This window comes from Syngnathus scovelli, chromosome 13 (genome assembly GCF_024217435.2).
Source record: "Syngnathus scovelli strain Florida chromosome 13, RoL_Ssco_1.2, whole genome shotgun sequence".
Taxonomy (NCBI): Eukaryota; Metazoa; Chordata; class Actinopteri; order Syngnathiformes; family Syngnathidae; genus Syngnathus; species Syngnathus scovelli.
Genome location: NC_090859.1, coordinates 1,813,175 through 1,828,986, shown reverse-complemented (window position 1 = coordinate 1,828,986; position 15,812 = coordinate 1,813,175). Strand labels below are relative to the sequence as shown.

At 44.2% G+C, this 15,812-nt stretch overlaps 1 protein-coding gene across 10 annotated transcripts in view; it reads right to left on the bottom strand.

The window, feature by feature from the left end:
- The window catches only part of dennd1a (DENN/MADD domain containing 1A), a 147,529-nt gene that overhangs the window by 10,107 nt on the left and 121,610 nt on the right, over nucleotides 1-15,812 (bottom strand). For all 10 annotated transcript variants that reach the window (XM_049738648.2, XM_049738645.2, XM_049738649.2 and 7 more), the window contains 4 exons: nucleotides 7,905-7,976; nucleotides 7,771-7,827; nucleotides 6,697-6,819; nucleotides 6,480-6,544 (listed from right to left, as the gene is read on the bottom strand). In XM_049738648.2, coding sequence (XP_049594605.1) covers nucleotides 6,480-6,544; nucleotides 6,697-6,819; nucleotides 7,771-7,827; nucleotides 7,905-7,976 — 317 coding nt within the window. The remainder of the gene's footprint in view (nucleotides 1-6,479; nucleotides 6,545-6,696; nucleotides 6,820-7,770; nucleotides 7,828-7,904; nucleotides 7,977-15,812) is intronic.

Genomic DNA, 15,812 nt, shown 5'->3' with positions numbered 1-15,812 from the left:
CCAGCCAATCGCAGGGCACACAGAGACAGACAACCAATCGCACTCACACTCACACCTAGGGACAATTTGGAGTCTTCAATCGGCCTACCAAGCATGTTTTTGGAATGTGGGAGGAAACCGGAGTGCCCGGAGAAAACCCACGCGGGCCCGGGGAGAACATGCAAACTCCACACAGGGAGGGCCGGAGGTGGAATCGAACCCGCACCCTCCTAACTGTGAGGCGGACGTGCTACCCAGTGCGCCACCGAGCCGCATTAAATCCATCGATCAAAATCTTCATCCTTTATGGAATCAACACCGCGTGTGTGCCGTGCCGCTGACGTTGGACTCGTCAGTTGCAGTTCAAATTATTCCACAGATCCATATAATGATATATAAAGTATACAGTCAAACCTTGGTTTTAGACCACAATCTGTTCCAGAAGGCGGTTCGAGAAGTGAATCGTTCGAATTCCGAATCTCTTTTTCCCATTACAAATAATGGAAAAACATTTAATCCGTTCCAAAACAAAACAAAAAACGCCTTTTTTAAGCATTTTTTCCAGTTGCGTATTTTTGTCCGATCGCGCAACTGCAGTGCACCGCCGAAAGCGCAACCATAGCGCGCTGCCGACCGCGCAACTGCACCGCGCTGGTCGCATTATGGTGACAGAGCCGTCGCTGAAATTTAGAAAATATTTTTAAAGTCCTGATGTACTTTCCAAAATTTAAGTGGACCTCAGTGCGCGGGGAGCTTAATTTGGTCCGATCGCACAACCGCAGTGCGCCGGGCGCTCACTGTTGCATTGCTTTAAGAGCGTCTTTGTGTTTTAGGATGCTTTACAGCTCCCACTTGCTTTCTTTGGAGGCATGATTAGGGGTTAATACAATCCTCAAAGTAACGAAAATACAATAACAACGGAGTCAGTCGGCATCTGGGCCGCGCAGTTGGGTTTTCTCGGGTCCTCTCCGCTCATCTCGCGAGGTTCGACCTCCAAAATTTGTTCGACAACCGTAGCAAAAAATTCTCAAATATTTTTGTTCCAATTCTGATTTGTTTGAGAACCGGGACGTTCGAAAACCGAGGTATTGACTGTATATCAAATGCCTATTATATAAACAACAATATTATCAAACAATCGGTGTCACTGCAAGTCATTAAATCTATCGATCGTCCTTTATGGAATCAACGCCGCGTGTGCACTGCGCTGCTGACATCGGACTCGTCAGTTGCAGTTCAAATTATTCCACAGGCCCATATAACGATATATAAAGTACAGTATTTTTCGGACTACAATTCGCTCCGAAATATACGTCCCATTAGCCATAAAATGCATGATAAAGTGAAAAAAACATATAAGTCGCTCCGGAGTATAAGTCGCATTTTGGGGGAAATTTATTCGACAAAATCCAACACCAAGAACAGACATGAACGAACAACAACAGGCTAAACGATACGGTATGCTAACGTGACATAAACACAAAGAAGAGCTGAGAACGGGCCTGACGTAACATTGACAGTTATCCAAATAACTATAACATAAATAACACCTTTAGCAAACTATCTGTGTCACTCCAAATCATTAAAGCCATCGATCGTCCTTTATCTCAACAATGCCGGCCGGGTGCGCACCGCTGATGGCGGTTGCACTTCAAATTATTCCACAGGCCCATATAACGATATATAAATTATATATCAAATAACTATCATACAAGCAATATTATTATCAAACCATCTGTGTCACTCCAAATCATTAAATCCATCGATCGTCCTTTATGTCAACAATGCCGGCCGGGTGCGCGCCGCTGACGGCGGTTGCACTTCATAATATTCCACAGGCCCATAGAACGATAACTATATAAATTATATATCAAATAACTATTATATAAGCAATAATATTATCAAACCATCTGTGTCACTCCAAATCATTAAATCCGTTGATCGTCCTTTATGTCAACAATGCCGGGTGCGCGCCGCTGACGGCGGTTGGACTTCAAAAGTTGGACTTCAAAATATTCCATAGGCCCATATATTTATAAACAACAATTTTATCAAACAATCTCTGTCACTCCAAGTCATTAAATCCCGTGATTGAAGCCTTTGTCCTTCATGTAAAACACCACCGCGTATGCGCCGCGCCGCAGTTGCAGTTCAGATTACAGTAATCCCTTGCTACATCGCGGTTCGTTTATTGCGGTTTCACATCGCGGAGTTTTAAATTTTGAAAATTTGTGAAAAAATTCACATATAGGTCGCTCCTGAGTATAAGTCGCCCCCCCACCCAAACTATGAAAAAAACTGCGACTTATAGTCCGAAAAATGCGGCATATATCAAATTCTTATTGTATAAACAACAATATTATCAAACCATCTGTGTCACTCCAAATAATTAAATCCATCGATCAAAATCTTCATCCTTTATGTAAACAACGCCGCGTGTGCACTGCGTCGCTGACGTCGGACTCATCAGTTGCAGTTCAAATCATTCCACAGGCCCATATAATTATAAACAACAATTTTATCAAACAATATCTGTCACTCCAAGTCATTAAATCCCGTGATCGAATCCTTTATCCTTTATGTAAACAACGCCGCGTGTGCGCCGCGCCGCTGACGTCAGTTGCGGTTCAAATTACAGTAATCCCTTGCTACATCGCGGTTCGTTTATTGCGGTTTCACTACATCGCGGATTTTTGAATTTTGAAAATTTGTGAATAATTTCACATATAAGTCGCTCCTAAGTATAAGTCGCCCCCTACCCAAACTCTGAAAAAAAAACGCGATTTATAGTCCGGAAAATACGGTATCATTTGTAAGAGAATATACACAAAGAGGATTGTCAGGAAAGAGCTGGTTCTTTGGTGACGCATACCTTTCATCAACATAACGTTTATTGGCAGAGATGAAAGAGCTCTGCAAACCTACAAACATGCATAAATCTCCGCGATGATCATAATAACTTAATGTGCAGGGAACATAGCAACGAATAATAAATAAAATGGGACCACTTACAGGGTTAAAGTTGGCAATGCGGTATGAGCTAAAGCTCTGGAGAAGACATGACCCAGAAAAAAAATATTGAAAAGGGTGACGCAACAAGATGTCATCAACTTGGCCCAGTGCCCTCTAGTGGCCGGAGGAAACCTCTACAGTAGATACAGCAGCTTTATTTCCTTTGTTAAGAGAAAAATCAACTGCCTATAACTTAAAAACCCGCATCATATGCATTTCGTTTGTTCCCCATAATGAGGGTTTCTGTATAAAAGCTTACTTTCTCTAGAAGGTCTATCTTGATCTTGTTCTGTCTCTTGTTTGTGTCAATTGTGCGGCACTATTTGCCTGGCAGACGAATATGAGATCAAGACACCACTTCTCCCCAGTGACCGTATGTCTGGTCAAATATCCCTCCGCCCAGCAAATCAGTGACGCACAACAGCGGTCCACAGCGTTTTTACTAACGAGTGTATAAGTGTCTTAGACATCACAAAAAATCCATAGATATGCCGCACCGGACTACGAGTCGCAGACTTCAAAGCTTGTGCAAAAAGTAAAAGCTTATATTCTGGAAAATATGGTAGTGTAGTCGGAGAATCGAAATCATAAAGAAGCACGGCGAATGCTTGCGTACCATCGAGCTTGTGAGGAAGTATGGCCAGTGTTGTGCTAAAATAGGTACCCCCGTGAAAATCATGTGCAGCAGGAGCGCACATGTATTGAGTAAAAGGCGGAAGCCGTTGCTGTGCGGCAGACAGTACCAGCTTGTTTTCAATAAAAACATGAATCACACATTTTTGTGTTTGTCAATTTCCATCTTTAAAAGCTAGGTTTCTTTTCTTTGTTTTCTTGTTTTAAGTTCTCACTCGCATTCTGCGTGTGGTGCATTAAATGACCACTCACAGTCGGAAAAGTCATAAATCGCACCAAAAAGTAATGACAAGTACATTGCAGGTACTACATGGAAGCATGCAATAATTTATTAGCCTAACTTTTTCGGTCTTATCGGGGGTATTTTTCTCAAGCAAAGTCAGAAGGTCAAGAATAAAGTGACATTTAGTTTTTGTTATAAAGGTTTGAAAAAGCAAAAATAAAACCATTGTTTTGTTTTTTTTGTGTTTTACACAGAGTAATAGGGCTTAAAGCAGGCATGTCAAACATATGGCCCGCGGGCCGGATCCGGCCCATTGGATCATTTAATCCGGCCCGGCATAAATTTCTGAGTATGTCAAAAAAAGAAGCGAGTCTCTAGGTCATTTCTATCAAAAGTTATGATTTTTTAAAATAAATACAAACCAAGTGCTCCCGCCGGCCACGGGAGGGCAGTAAATGTGTAAAAGAGCTCACGTCCAGCGGCATTGACACGAGTTAGTACTAAAACCAAACCGTCAATCTTGCTTCACAATTCACCACAAGTTATCGGTCAACACACCCTTCCCAAAATGGCACTGTCAAAAAAAAAAAGAAAAATGAACACGGAGTGCAGAGTTTTCAAGGAAAAATGGACTGAGCATTATTTGCTGACAGAAGTTACTCTGCGCATTTGTCTTGTCTCACAGCTGTTCGTCCGGAGGCACCGGACCGTCCCGATGATGATTTGAAAAAATATAAAGACAACGTAACAGATTTTCTGCGAGAGTTTGAGCAGAGGTTTCAGGTATTCAGTGAACTTGAGAACAAATTTGGCTTTTTTCGCTCGCCATTTACAGTGAAGCCTTCTGATATGCCAGCTGACATTCAACTCGAGCTTATTGACTTGCAGTGCGATTCCGCTATGAAGGATAAATTTGGGTCCGTGGGATTGGATACGTTTTATCAATATCTCGTGCCAGGTTACCCCAAATTAACAGCCATGGCTGCAAACGTTATATCCATGTTTGGGACTACTTATCTTTGTGAACAGGTTTTCTCCGTAATGAACAATAATAAAGCAAAGCAGCGCTCAAGGTTAACAAATAAACACTTGAATGATATTGTTAAATGTGCTGCTACTCAGGATTTGACACCCAATATTGATACTTTTTTGTTTGCACTCATTAATACAGATCATTAAAAATAAGATTAATCTGGTTTCATATTAAAGTTAATATTGTGCAGTATATTCTCAGCTTCAATAGGCCCAGCCTAGTAGTTTGATCGGATGTAATATAAGCATGCACTGCTATAACTTTTATTTTGTATTTCTTTTTTTATTTATTTCAAAGCAGTACGACAATTAAGGCGAGAATATTTTTTTCATAGCTCCCACTTGAGTTTGTTAAGTGTGGTGAGTTGGTTCAGGTGTAAAACTGCCTTCACTTCATTGTTAAAATAAACCAGTGAACCATGAAACTATTTTTTTTCATTGTTTGTGAAACAAATGCGTTGTGCTTAGAAAAGATTCCTTGTCATCCGTGATTATAATATGTAGGGTAGGCTACAAATGTAGGCTGAATGATAAAGCATAGTACTGAAAAACGAAGCAAAATATTTGGAGTTGACATTCTTTTACTGATCCGGCCCACCTGAGAACAGAAAGTCTGGATCCGGCCCCAGAGCCAAACTGAGTTTGACATGCCTGGCTTAAAGTGTGACTTTTTGTGTAGTCCGGCACGCATTATTTGCTTTTACATTGATTCCTATGGGAAACGTTGCTTCTACTTACAAACGTTTCGACTACAAACCCGATCGCGGAACCAATTAAGTTCGTAAGTAGCGGTACCATTGTATCTCCTTGTGACTGGACAGTATTGTTTTGATTGTTTACCCACAAAAAAAGCAGTGCGGTACAGCTAGCTAAGGATGATAGAAGAAAACTTAGCTTTCTAAAGTGAATGCACATAATTATGAACCGCCACGACTTCTGTCAACAAAGCTGCCAAAAATAAATGGAGATGGGCATGGCTTACGGGGAACAATGGAAAGCCTATCAGTTTGTGGTACAAAAAGGTGAAACTGACAGGTGTTTGTATGTGCTTGGTATGCCATAAAAAAATAAGGTATGGCACTAATGGCAAGAAGGTGCTAACACACCACTAAGTAGAGGAGAGACATTAAAACTGGCTTTCCCAATTGTGAGGGGAAATCCCCCCCTCTTGACTCGACTGTGCAGAAAATGAGAATACTGCTTTCATGGAGTTCAGCAGTGTGAGTTGTCGATTTTACTGGTTAGTTCATTCGTCAGGAGGATTTTTTTGTCCTCCAAATGATTTGTTTTACTGGCTTACGTCAGTGTTAGGCTTTTTATACTTGGCTGTGAACTGAGATTTTATTATTCCTGTGACAGTGGCAATAAGGTTCTGTTCTATTCTGTTCTAGTTTCTAAAATCTATCAGGCCCTAAAACTTTCCTTCGTGCATTCATGCAGAATTAACAAATGTCTGAAACCTTTGAATAAAGGATTAATTTTCGACGTTTCTACTTTATGGCGATAATTAAATGATTTGTTCACAAGGCCACCAAGAAAATATGTTTCTCATTAACTACAAAATGGACACTGTATTATTAGTACATTTAAAAAGGCTTACAGGTAATGAGAACTTTCCAGACTTTCATGACTTTTGTTTTTCTTCAACAGCATGGGTGACTGTGTCTGTAAAACATAACATATAAAAAAATTGCAGCTTTTATACCTCGTCAAACTACACGCAAAGAAAAGAGTAGGAATATTAATACAGTGGTCTCCTTACATGGTGGTGTTGTGCGCCAAAAAGATCATCGTCGTGTTCATGTGAAAATACTTACCAGTCCAAACTGCCAGTTCATTCTGTGTTCATCTAAGGTCTGCGTTGGGCCTTCATTCTTGAGTTTGATTGCAAAGAAGTCATTGTCCCTAGCAATGATTCCTGATCCATTATCTATATTTTCCTGCAATGTGAAAACAATAATCGTTCATGTAAAACTGTGATGTTCTGGGTTGTTCAGCTTAAGTGTACACACTGGGAAAAACCCTGCAGAATTTGGAAATTCCCAAAATTTTGTTTTAGAAACAATTTTCAAAAACCTATTAAAAACAATACATATGTTGGGCTTTTTACACTGTTTGTGAATGATAAAATTTCTTGCCTACACTAACAATGTACATTAATTCCAATTAAATCATTTAAAAAAAAACATAATCAAGTCCAGCTGTTAGAGCAGGCTTGGGCAAAGTGTGGCCTGGGAGCCACATACAGCTCACACCCACAGTCTCTGACCAGCCCTCACAGTGAGAATCAAGTCAAAGTCAAACATAAGTGGTGCTTTTATTTTGAAAGTTGGGCTTTTATTTTATGTGTATGCATGTGGGTCCTTGTATCGACAAGCAAGTAAGTAGTACAACTTTTGTCTGAGGTGTTGCCAAGTTTTGGCTTATTATATATATTTTATACAACTGAACTTCAATTTTACGCTCCTCAGTAACATGGCACTGCAAAACTCCCGTCAATCAGTTGTGCACCTCTCTCGGGTGAATTTGTCCCGTTTCTGGACATTTCTGATGTTTTTATGTGTTGCATCAAAGTTGGAGCATTGAAAAAAAACACTAGGGTGCTGATATTTCAAGAGATTATTAAAAAATGCAGAGGTTCTAAATAGCACCATGCTGGAGTTTCTAAGTAATTTCATATGGGTGAGACAAACTTTTATTAGAATGTCCAGTTTTTGGCTCATTGGCTCCCATTATAAATCACAACTTTTAATGTTCTGTACACATGATGTGTTATGAAGCAATTTCTGTGATTACTGTATAAATCTCTTCAATGGTGACTCAAAAACGAACCGCAAAGTAGCGAGGGATCACTGCATATATACATATGCCTGCTTTGTTCAGCTACTTACCTTATGCTTTAGCCGGCTCTTCATTTCCTTGATGCCCATTTTGGCATGGTCTTTAGCCTATCAATAGAAGCAAACCAGAAACAAATAACTCCATAGGTTGAAAAGAGGTTGATTTTGTTGGGGCATGTACTCACAAATTTGTAAACAGTTTTCATAGCTGGGTTTGCTTTGGTCTTCACTGTGTTCAAGATAGCTCCACTCCCTTTCTGTGAGGACGCATGAGAAGAAAAAAAACACATTTACAAAGTCTTATTTGCAAGTTATTTGTGTCTGTGGCAAAAAAGACCATCACAAATGTCTGGGGGATTAACATTAGGATTCAAAAGAAATAATACAATTTGATTTAAGGGGAAGTGAAAAAAAAAGTGTTTTCTGAGTTTGATTATGTGGCTTTGGTAAGCTGAGACCTGGGCTAAAGTAATATCATTTTCTGTTGACAAATGGTAAAATGGCTGCCTCCTGAGATTAAAAAAAAAGGCTCAATTTGAATGTTTAATTAATACTCCACACAGTGTTAATCAGAATACCATGTTAAGAATTGTAGGGCTACATAAATCATTTTGTAAAAAAAAAGTTGACTCTGTGAGCAAACAGCACCCTGAACCTAAAGGATCCCACCAGAAAAGTCAGGGATAAATGGGGAAAAGAGGTCAAGGACACCAATTGATTGAAACTTTTTTGATTGATTGATTGATTGAAACTTTATTGAATTAAATTTTAAACGTGAAAATGTGGAATTTTTGGTAAGTGGGAAGGTGTGGAATAGGTAGGCAAAAGATGAACAGTTGAAAGCAGGGCTGTAGACTCGGACTCGAGAACTCGGTCGGACTCTGTCATTTTTGCCGGACTCGGACTCGGTGCTGATTTTGATCGAGTCCACCGAGTCCGACAATAAAAAAAATACGTTCAATTTTATTTTCATCATGCTGCTGAGAATGCGCGTAGGAATACTGTCCACAGCCCTGCTTACGATCAATGCGGCCACGTTGAGTTGCACTTAGGCTAATGTTTACATTATGTACTAATGTCAAGGACGATTATGTCACCCAGTTTATAGACTTAGACTTAGATTTAGACTCAACTTTATTAATCCCTTGGGATTACTCCTTCAGGGAAATTCTGTGTCCAGTAGCAGTAAAATACAAAATACACAAGAAAAAACACAAGAGATAAAGATATACAGAAGATGCAGAAATACACACAGTGCAAGAGTTAGCAATGAAATGTAAAAGAGGCAAAAAGATAAACTAGGCAAGAAAATTGAGGGAGGTAAAAACACTACACAGTAGTTGCCATAATATTGCACATTGTATATTGACGTGTGAATGTGTACAGTTATTACAAGCATCTCCATGTCCCTGTTCATGTCCATGTCACCTCCTCCCCCCCAGTGAGGAGTTGAATAGCTTGATGGCTTGGGGGACAAAGGAGTTCTTCAGTCTGCTTGTCCTACAATTGGGGAGGAGCAGTCTCCCACTGATCCGGCTCCTCTGATTAGTGATGACAGTGTGCAGAGGGTGACTGACATTGTCTATAATGTCCAACAGTTTTTTCAGTGTCCTTGCCTCTGCCACTGTCTCCAGTGAGTCCAGCTTCTTGCCGATCAGAGAGCCGGCTCGCCTGACCAGTTTGTCCAGTCTGGAGGTGTCCTTCTTGGATGTGCTGCTGCCCCAGCACACCACGGTGTAAAACAGGACACTGGCAACCACAGACTGGTAGAACATCTCCAAGAGTTTGTTGCAGATGTTAAAAGAACGTAGTCTCCTCAGGAAGTACATCCTGCTCTGTGTCTTCCTGTGAAGGTGGTTGGTGTGAGTTGACCAGTCCAGTTTTTTATCCAGCCACACCCCAAGGTACTTGTAGGAGTCCACAGCCTCCACCTCAGCCCCCTCCAACAGTACGGGCCTAGGCTTAGGCCTGTTCCTCCCAAAGTCTATGACCAGCTCCTTGGTCTTGGAGATGTTGAGCTCCAGTTGGTTGGCACGGCACCAGGTGGCGAAATCCCCCACCAGGCTCCTATACTCCTCCTCTCTATTGTCCCTGATACACCCGACAATGGCTGTGTCATCCGCGTACTTCTGTATGTGATACAGCTCAGAGTTGTAACAGAAGTCTGAGGTGTACAAGGTGAAGAGTACAGGGGCCAGCACTGTGCCCTGTGGGGCTCCAGTGCTACTGACCACAGTGTCAGAGATGGTGTCTTTTAGTCTGACGTACTGTGGCCTGTCTGTGAGGTAGCTGGAGATCCAGGTCACCATGTATGGGTCCACTCCCATCCTGCCCAGTTTGTCTCTGAGCAGGGGGGGCTGGATGGTGTTGAACGCACTGGAGAAGTCTAGGAACAGAATCCTCGCTGTGGCGCTTCCCTTATCCAGGTGGGAGTGAACTCGGTGCAGTAGGTGGAGGATGGCGTCCTCCACTCCAACATCTGACTGGTATGCAAACTGCAGGCAGTCCTGAGCATGTCGCACTTGAGGTCTGAGGAGACCGAGGAAGAGCCGCTCCAATGTCTTCATTAGGTGTGAAGTGAGTGCCACCGGCCGAAAGTCATTCAGTTCACTGGGCCGGGTCTTTTTAGGAACCGGCGTGATGCAGGATGTCTTCCATAGTGTAGGCACTATCCCCAGCTGCAGGCTGAGGTTGAAGATCCGTTGAAGTGGTTCCCCCAGTTCAGCAGCGCAGGTTTTCAGTAGTCTGGGACACACCTTGTCCGGGCCTGGTGCTTTCCTGGGTCGAAGCTTCCTCAGCTGTCCTCTGACCTGGTCTGCTGTGAAGTAAGGCAGAGCTTGTGTTGGCGTGGGGGGGCTGGAGGAGGAGAGTGGTGGTGCTGTGGTATCTGGGGTGGGGGGGCAGGAGGAGGAGGGTGGGGGTGCTGTGTTGTTTCGGGGGTGGTGTGTTGTGGAGGGAAGGAGAGATGGCTGCAGTAGAGGTGGGGGGGTCGTGGGCCGATCAAACCTATTGAAGAAGTTGTTCAGCTCGTTCGCCCTCTCCATTGTCCCTTCAACGACCCTGGTCTTGGTGTTGTGGCCCGTGATAGTCCTCACACCTTCCCAGACGGCCCTCATGTTGTTTTTCTTCAGCTTCTGCTCCACCTTTGTCCTGTAGGTGTCTTTGGCTTCCCTCACACAGTGTTTCACCTCCTGCTGTGCTGCCTTCATGGCCTCCCTGTCTCTGCTCCTGAAGGCGGCTTTCTTCCTGTTCAGGACGGCTTTGACCTCCCGTGTTACCCAAGGCTTGTTATTCGGGTAGTAGCGGACTGTCTTAACAGGAGAGACCACATCCATGCAGAAGTTCAGGTAGTCCGTCAGGCAGTGTGTCAACCCCTCTATGTCCTCACGGTGCGGATCGATCAGCACATCCCAGTCTGTGGTGTTAAAACAGTCTCTCAGGACACTTTCCATCTCCGGGGTCCACTTCCTGATGGTGCGGGTTGCAACGGGCTGTTTTTTGACCAGGGGGGTGTACTCTGGTTGTAGGTGGATCAGGTTGTGGTCTGACTTCCCCAGTGGGGGGAGCGGTGTGGCCTTGTACGCATCCCTCACATTGACATACATGAGGTCTATTGTCCTGTTGTTTCTTGTGGGGCAGTCAACAGCCTGATGGAAAACGGGCAGAGTAGAGTCCAAGGTTGCATGATTAAAGTCTCCAGAGATTATTACAAAAGCATTGGGGTGCTGAGTCGTTAGCCTGGCTGTGACAGTGTGTATAGTCTCACAGGCAGTGGCTGCGTCCGCGCTCGGAGGGATGTAAACACAGATGGTAATCACGTGACTGAACTCCCTCAGCAGGTAGTATGGCCGCAAGCTAACAGCTAGCAGCTCAAGGTCCCGGCAGCACAACACAGTCTTTACAGAAACATGTCCCGGGTTACACCAGCGATGGTTCACATACACGACCAGACCCCCACCTTTCCGTTTTCCACTAGCTTTGGCGTCTCTGTCGGCTCTCACCATAGTGAATCCCTGCAGGTCCACGTTAGCATCCGGTACGAGGTGGTTTAGCCATGTCTCCGTAAAGATGAGCACGCTGCTTTCCCTGTAGGTCCGCTGGTTGTTCAGTGCCGTCAGCTCGTCGATCTTGTTGGACAGGGAGTTCACATTCCCCATGATTACGGAAGGAATCGATGGTTTATATCTCCTCCGGTTCTCCGACCGCCTAGCTTTCAGCTTAGCACCGGCTTTGCAGCCCCGGTACTTCCTCCTCAGCTCCACCGGGATGTCGTGTCGTAGTCCGGCTTGCCCCATTATTCTCAGCGACAACAGTTCCTCCTTCAAGTATGTGAGCAAACCGGCGTTGCATGATCATAAGAAAGAAGTGTCCACTAACTCCGAAAAGCAGTGAATAAATAAAGAAAGCAAGAGCTTAAAAGTCAAGAGCTGACCAGTTAAAGAACAAAGAAAAATAGACAAAATAAATAATCCGAAAGGTCGAAAAAAGTCAAAAAATAGTCAAAAACAAGAGAGCTACTGGAAAGGCTGCCGTCTCCTACAGCGCCGGAAGATCAAAGATCAAAGTTTTTATATAATTGATGTGTTCGATACTTGTAGGGTTGTCACTAATTATTTGTGTTTAGATAAATGTCTGAGCTATAATGGTGTAATTAATGATTAAAAAATATTATCTTACATGTCCTGTGTTTCAGAATGGTTATTTAATTGGGCGAGAGTGTGTGTTTTCAAGCGTTTTGCCTCATGCCAATGGCACTCAGGGCTAAGGGTGGGCTTCAATGACTATTTTTGTAAAGCCACGCATTTAATACCATGTCAAATAATATATTAGAGTGTAGGTTATGTTAGGGTTTTCCAGGTTATCTTTATCGTATGATTATGTTGGAATGCAACCGGTAATAAATAACCTACTTTGTCCCATCCTCCACAAGGTCGTAAAACATCCCCTGATATGTTTTGACTAGAGCACAAGGGCTTCCTATTCAACCTACTCTTACCCCCACTCTGTTTCTCTTAATAAATATGCCATTGCAGGAGGGAGAGTTTTTAGACTTCATTCCTTCAACGAGTGAACTCTCCACCTGCAGGTGTCTAAAAGAACTTGCTTGTCTACCGTGTGGTTCTTGCAAAATAAGTTGGAGTGAGCAAATCTCTAACATTTTGGTGCCGAAACCCGGGACCCCTCATACCCGCTATCTGTCTGACGAAGAAGGACGTGCTGCATTGTCGACAAGCCAGCGTCCACTAGGAGGACCTGGAGGAGAAAGTCCTGGGAAGAGAATTCTTCGCTGGGCCAGCATCACCTTCGTCTGACAGAGGTGGATTGATGGGACCCGGCAGTGCAACGAACCAGGGGACAAGTAAGTTAAAGGCCTGAAGTTGTGTGATTGTGTTGTTGTTTGTGAAACGCGTAAAAAACCACAGGTGCACGAGAGATACGGCTTTGGTTTGTCCGAGCTATGAGATACGGCTTTGGTTAGTCCGAGCTATGAGATATGGCTTTGGTTTATCCGAGCTATGAGATACGGCTTTGGTTTGTCCGAGCTATGAGATACGGCTTTGGTTTGTCCGAGCTATGAGATACGGCTTTGGTTTGTCCGAGCTATGAGATACGGCTTTGGTTTGTCCGAGCTATGAGGCCTAAAAAAGCGCTGGAGTTTGTGTGATTGAGTGTGTGACTGGTAGGATAAATTGACTAAAAAGCAGTTCTAGCGTTTATCCACGGCAATAAAACAGGCTAGTTATCGGTTGAAGGGTCAATTTAAACCTGCATTGAGGATCCTCAAAGAAAAAAAAAAAATTGAAAAAAAATGTAAAACCTTAAACTACTAAAATTAAGATGGGAAATAAGAACGGTAAATCTCTTGCTCTGCTCTTCTTTAAAACGAGAAGTTCATGGCAAGTAGATTTCTTAATTGTATGCAATACATGCTGAAGTGGAAGAAAGTGTATGGAGTACAAGGAAATTTGAAATGTGGAAGAAGTGGTAGAAGTGCTAGAGTGTGGTTGAAATCTTCACAAAGAGATGAGAACGAATTCAAGAGACAAAAGCTAGAAAGATGAAAACTGATGAGGTCACAAGTGTTTGTCAGACCAGGAGACAATAAGGCCCCTGTGAGCAGGTGCAAAGCCGCAGCTCAAGCAGCGGCTCAAGCAAGGGGCAAGAGGAGTTTCCGGTCCTATGCAAATCATGTATCGAAATTTAAAAGATCTGAAACCTCTCCCATATGACAGCAAAACATGTCATTGTCAGGTTATCAAAAATCTTTTTAGATTGTTAGAGCCCCTGTCCACACAAGAAGTATGACAATGCTGTTTGTAGGCCCAATTACAAATGAATAGGGATCAAATTGTGTTACACTGAAGTTAAAATATGCAAATCAAGTGGTAAAGAAATGCAACTTGCTTCTAGAAGATAAATAAATAAAATTAGAATGTGCTGTCCTCGTGTGCATGGGAGGGACCAGCTCATGATCGACCACAGGAAATGGCCAGCCTGTGACGAATCATTGTTGCTGAGACCTACCTTCCGCACGCGAGAGCTGTGCATGTGTGTGCGTATGTGTTAAGTTGATGAAGCTTGGCTAAAGTTTTAGTATAAAGAAATTTGCTAGACTGTTGTCTATTCAATTTACACCGCAGAACAGAAACAATTTTGACAAATAAAAATGAAAGAAAAAGAGAGAAATCTGTTTGCGAGCAGAAACTAATCCACACTAGTGCATGTTAGTGTCAAGCCCTCATGAGAAATTCGGAGTTAACTAAACAACAGAACATGCTTTCAGGAATTGGGAGAAGCTGAATTGTGAATTTAAGATTTTGCAATGCTACATTTAATAGGAATAATTGATTGGTTGTGTTATAAGATTATGCAAAATTCTAATTGCAAGCTAAATCTGAGAGATTGAGTTCTTTAAATTTAAAAACAAAGAAAAAATTCAGATTACCGTATTTGCCGGTGTACAGGTCGACTCGGTGTATAAGTCGACCCCCTAAAATTCGACGGAAATTTACGATTTTATGATATATCCTTTGTATAAGTCGAGCTCAATTGTTGCATTATATTAAACTTCAAAATTCAATATGCGAAATTTATTGACGAAATGTGTTCAAATTCCGGGAGGCCGTGCGCATGCGGCTGTTTATAAGCACCGCGGAGGAGATCGCGGCCGGCGAGCTCGCGCACGCCGCCCGGCACCAACGGGAGGTCGGAAATAGCTCCAAGCCGAGCGGATCGGCACTTTATAAGCACCGCGCAGGAGATCGCGGCCGGCGAGCTCGCGCACGCCGCCCGGCACCAACGGGATGTCGGAAATAGCTCCAAGCCGAGCGGATCGGCACTTTATAAGTACCGCGCAGGAGATCGCGGCCGGCGAGCTCGCGCACGCCGCCCGGCACCAACGGGAGGTCGGAAATAGCTCCAAGCCGAGCGGATCGGCACTTTATAAGCACCGCGCAGGAGATTGCGGCCGGCGAGCTCGCGCACGCCGCCCGGCACCAACGGGAGGTCGGAAATAGCTCCAAGCCGAGCGGATCGGCACTTTATAAGCACCGCGCAGGAGATCGCGGCCGGCGAGCTCGCGCACCCCGCCCGGCACCAACGGGAGGTCGGAAATAGCTCCAAGCTGAGCGGATCGGCACTTTATAAGCACCGCGCAGGAGATCGCGGCCGGCGAGCTCGCGCACGCCGCCCGGCACCAACGGGAGGTCGGAAATAGCTGCAAGCCGAGCGGATCGGCACTTTATAAGCACCGCGCAGGAGATCGCGGCCGGCGAGCTCGCGCACGCCGCCCGGCACCAACGGGAGGTCGGAAATAGCTCCAAGCCGAGCGGATCGGCACTTTATAAGCACCGCGCAGGAGATCACGGCCGGCGAGCTCGCGCACGCCGCCCGGCACCAACGGGAGGTCGGAAATAGCTCCAAGCCGAGCGGATCGGCACTTTATAAGCACCGCGCAGGAGATCGCGGCCGGCGAGCTCGCGCACGCCGCCCGGCACCAACGGGAGGTCGGAAATAGCTCCAAGCCGAGCGGATCGGCACTTTATAAGCACCGCGCAGGAGATCGCGGCGCCTCATTGGACTTCCAGCGGGCC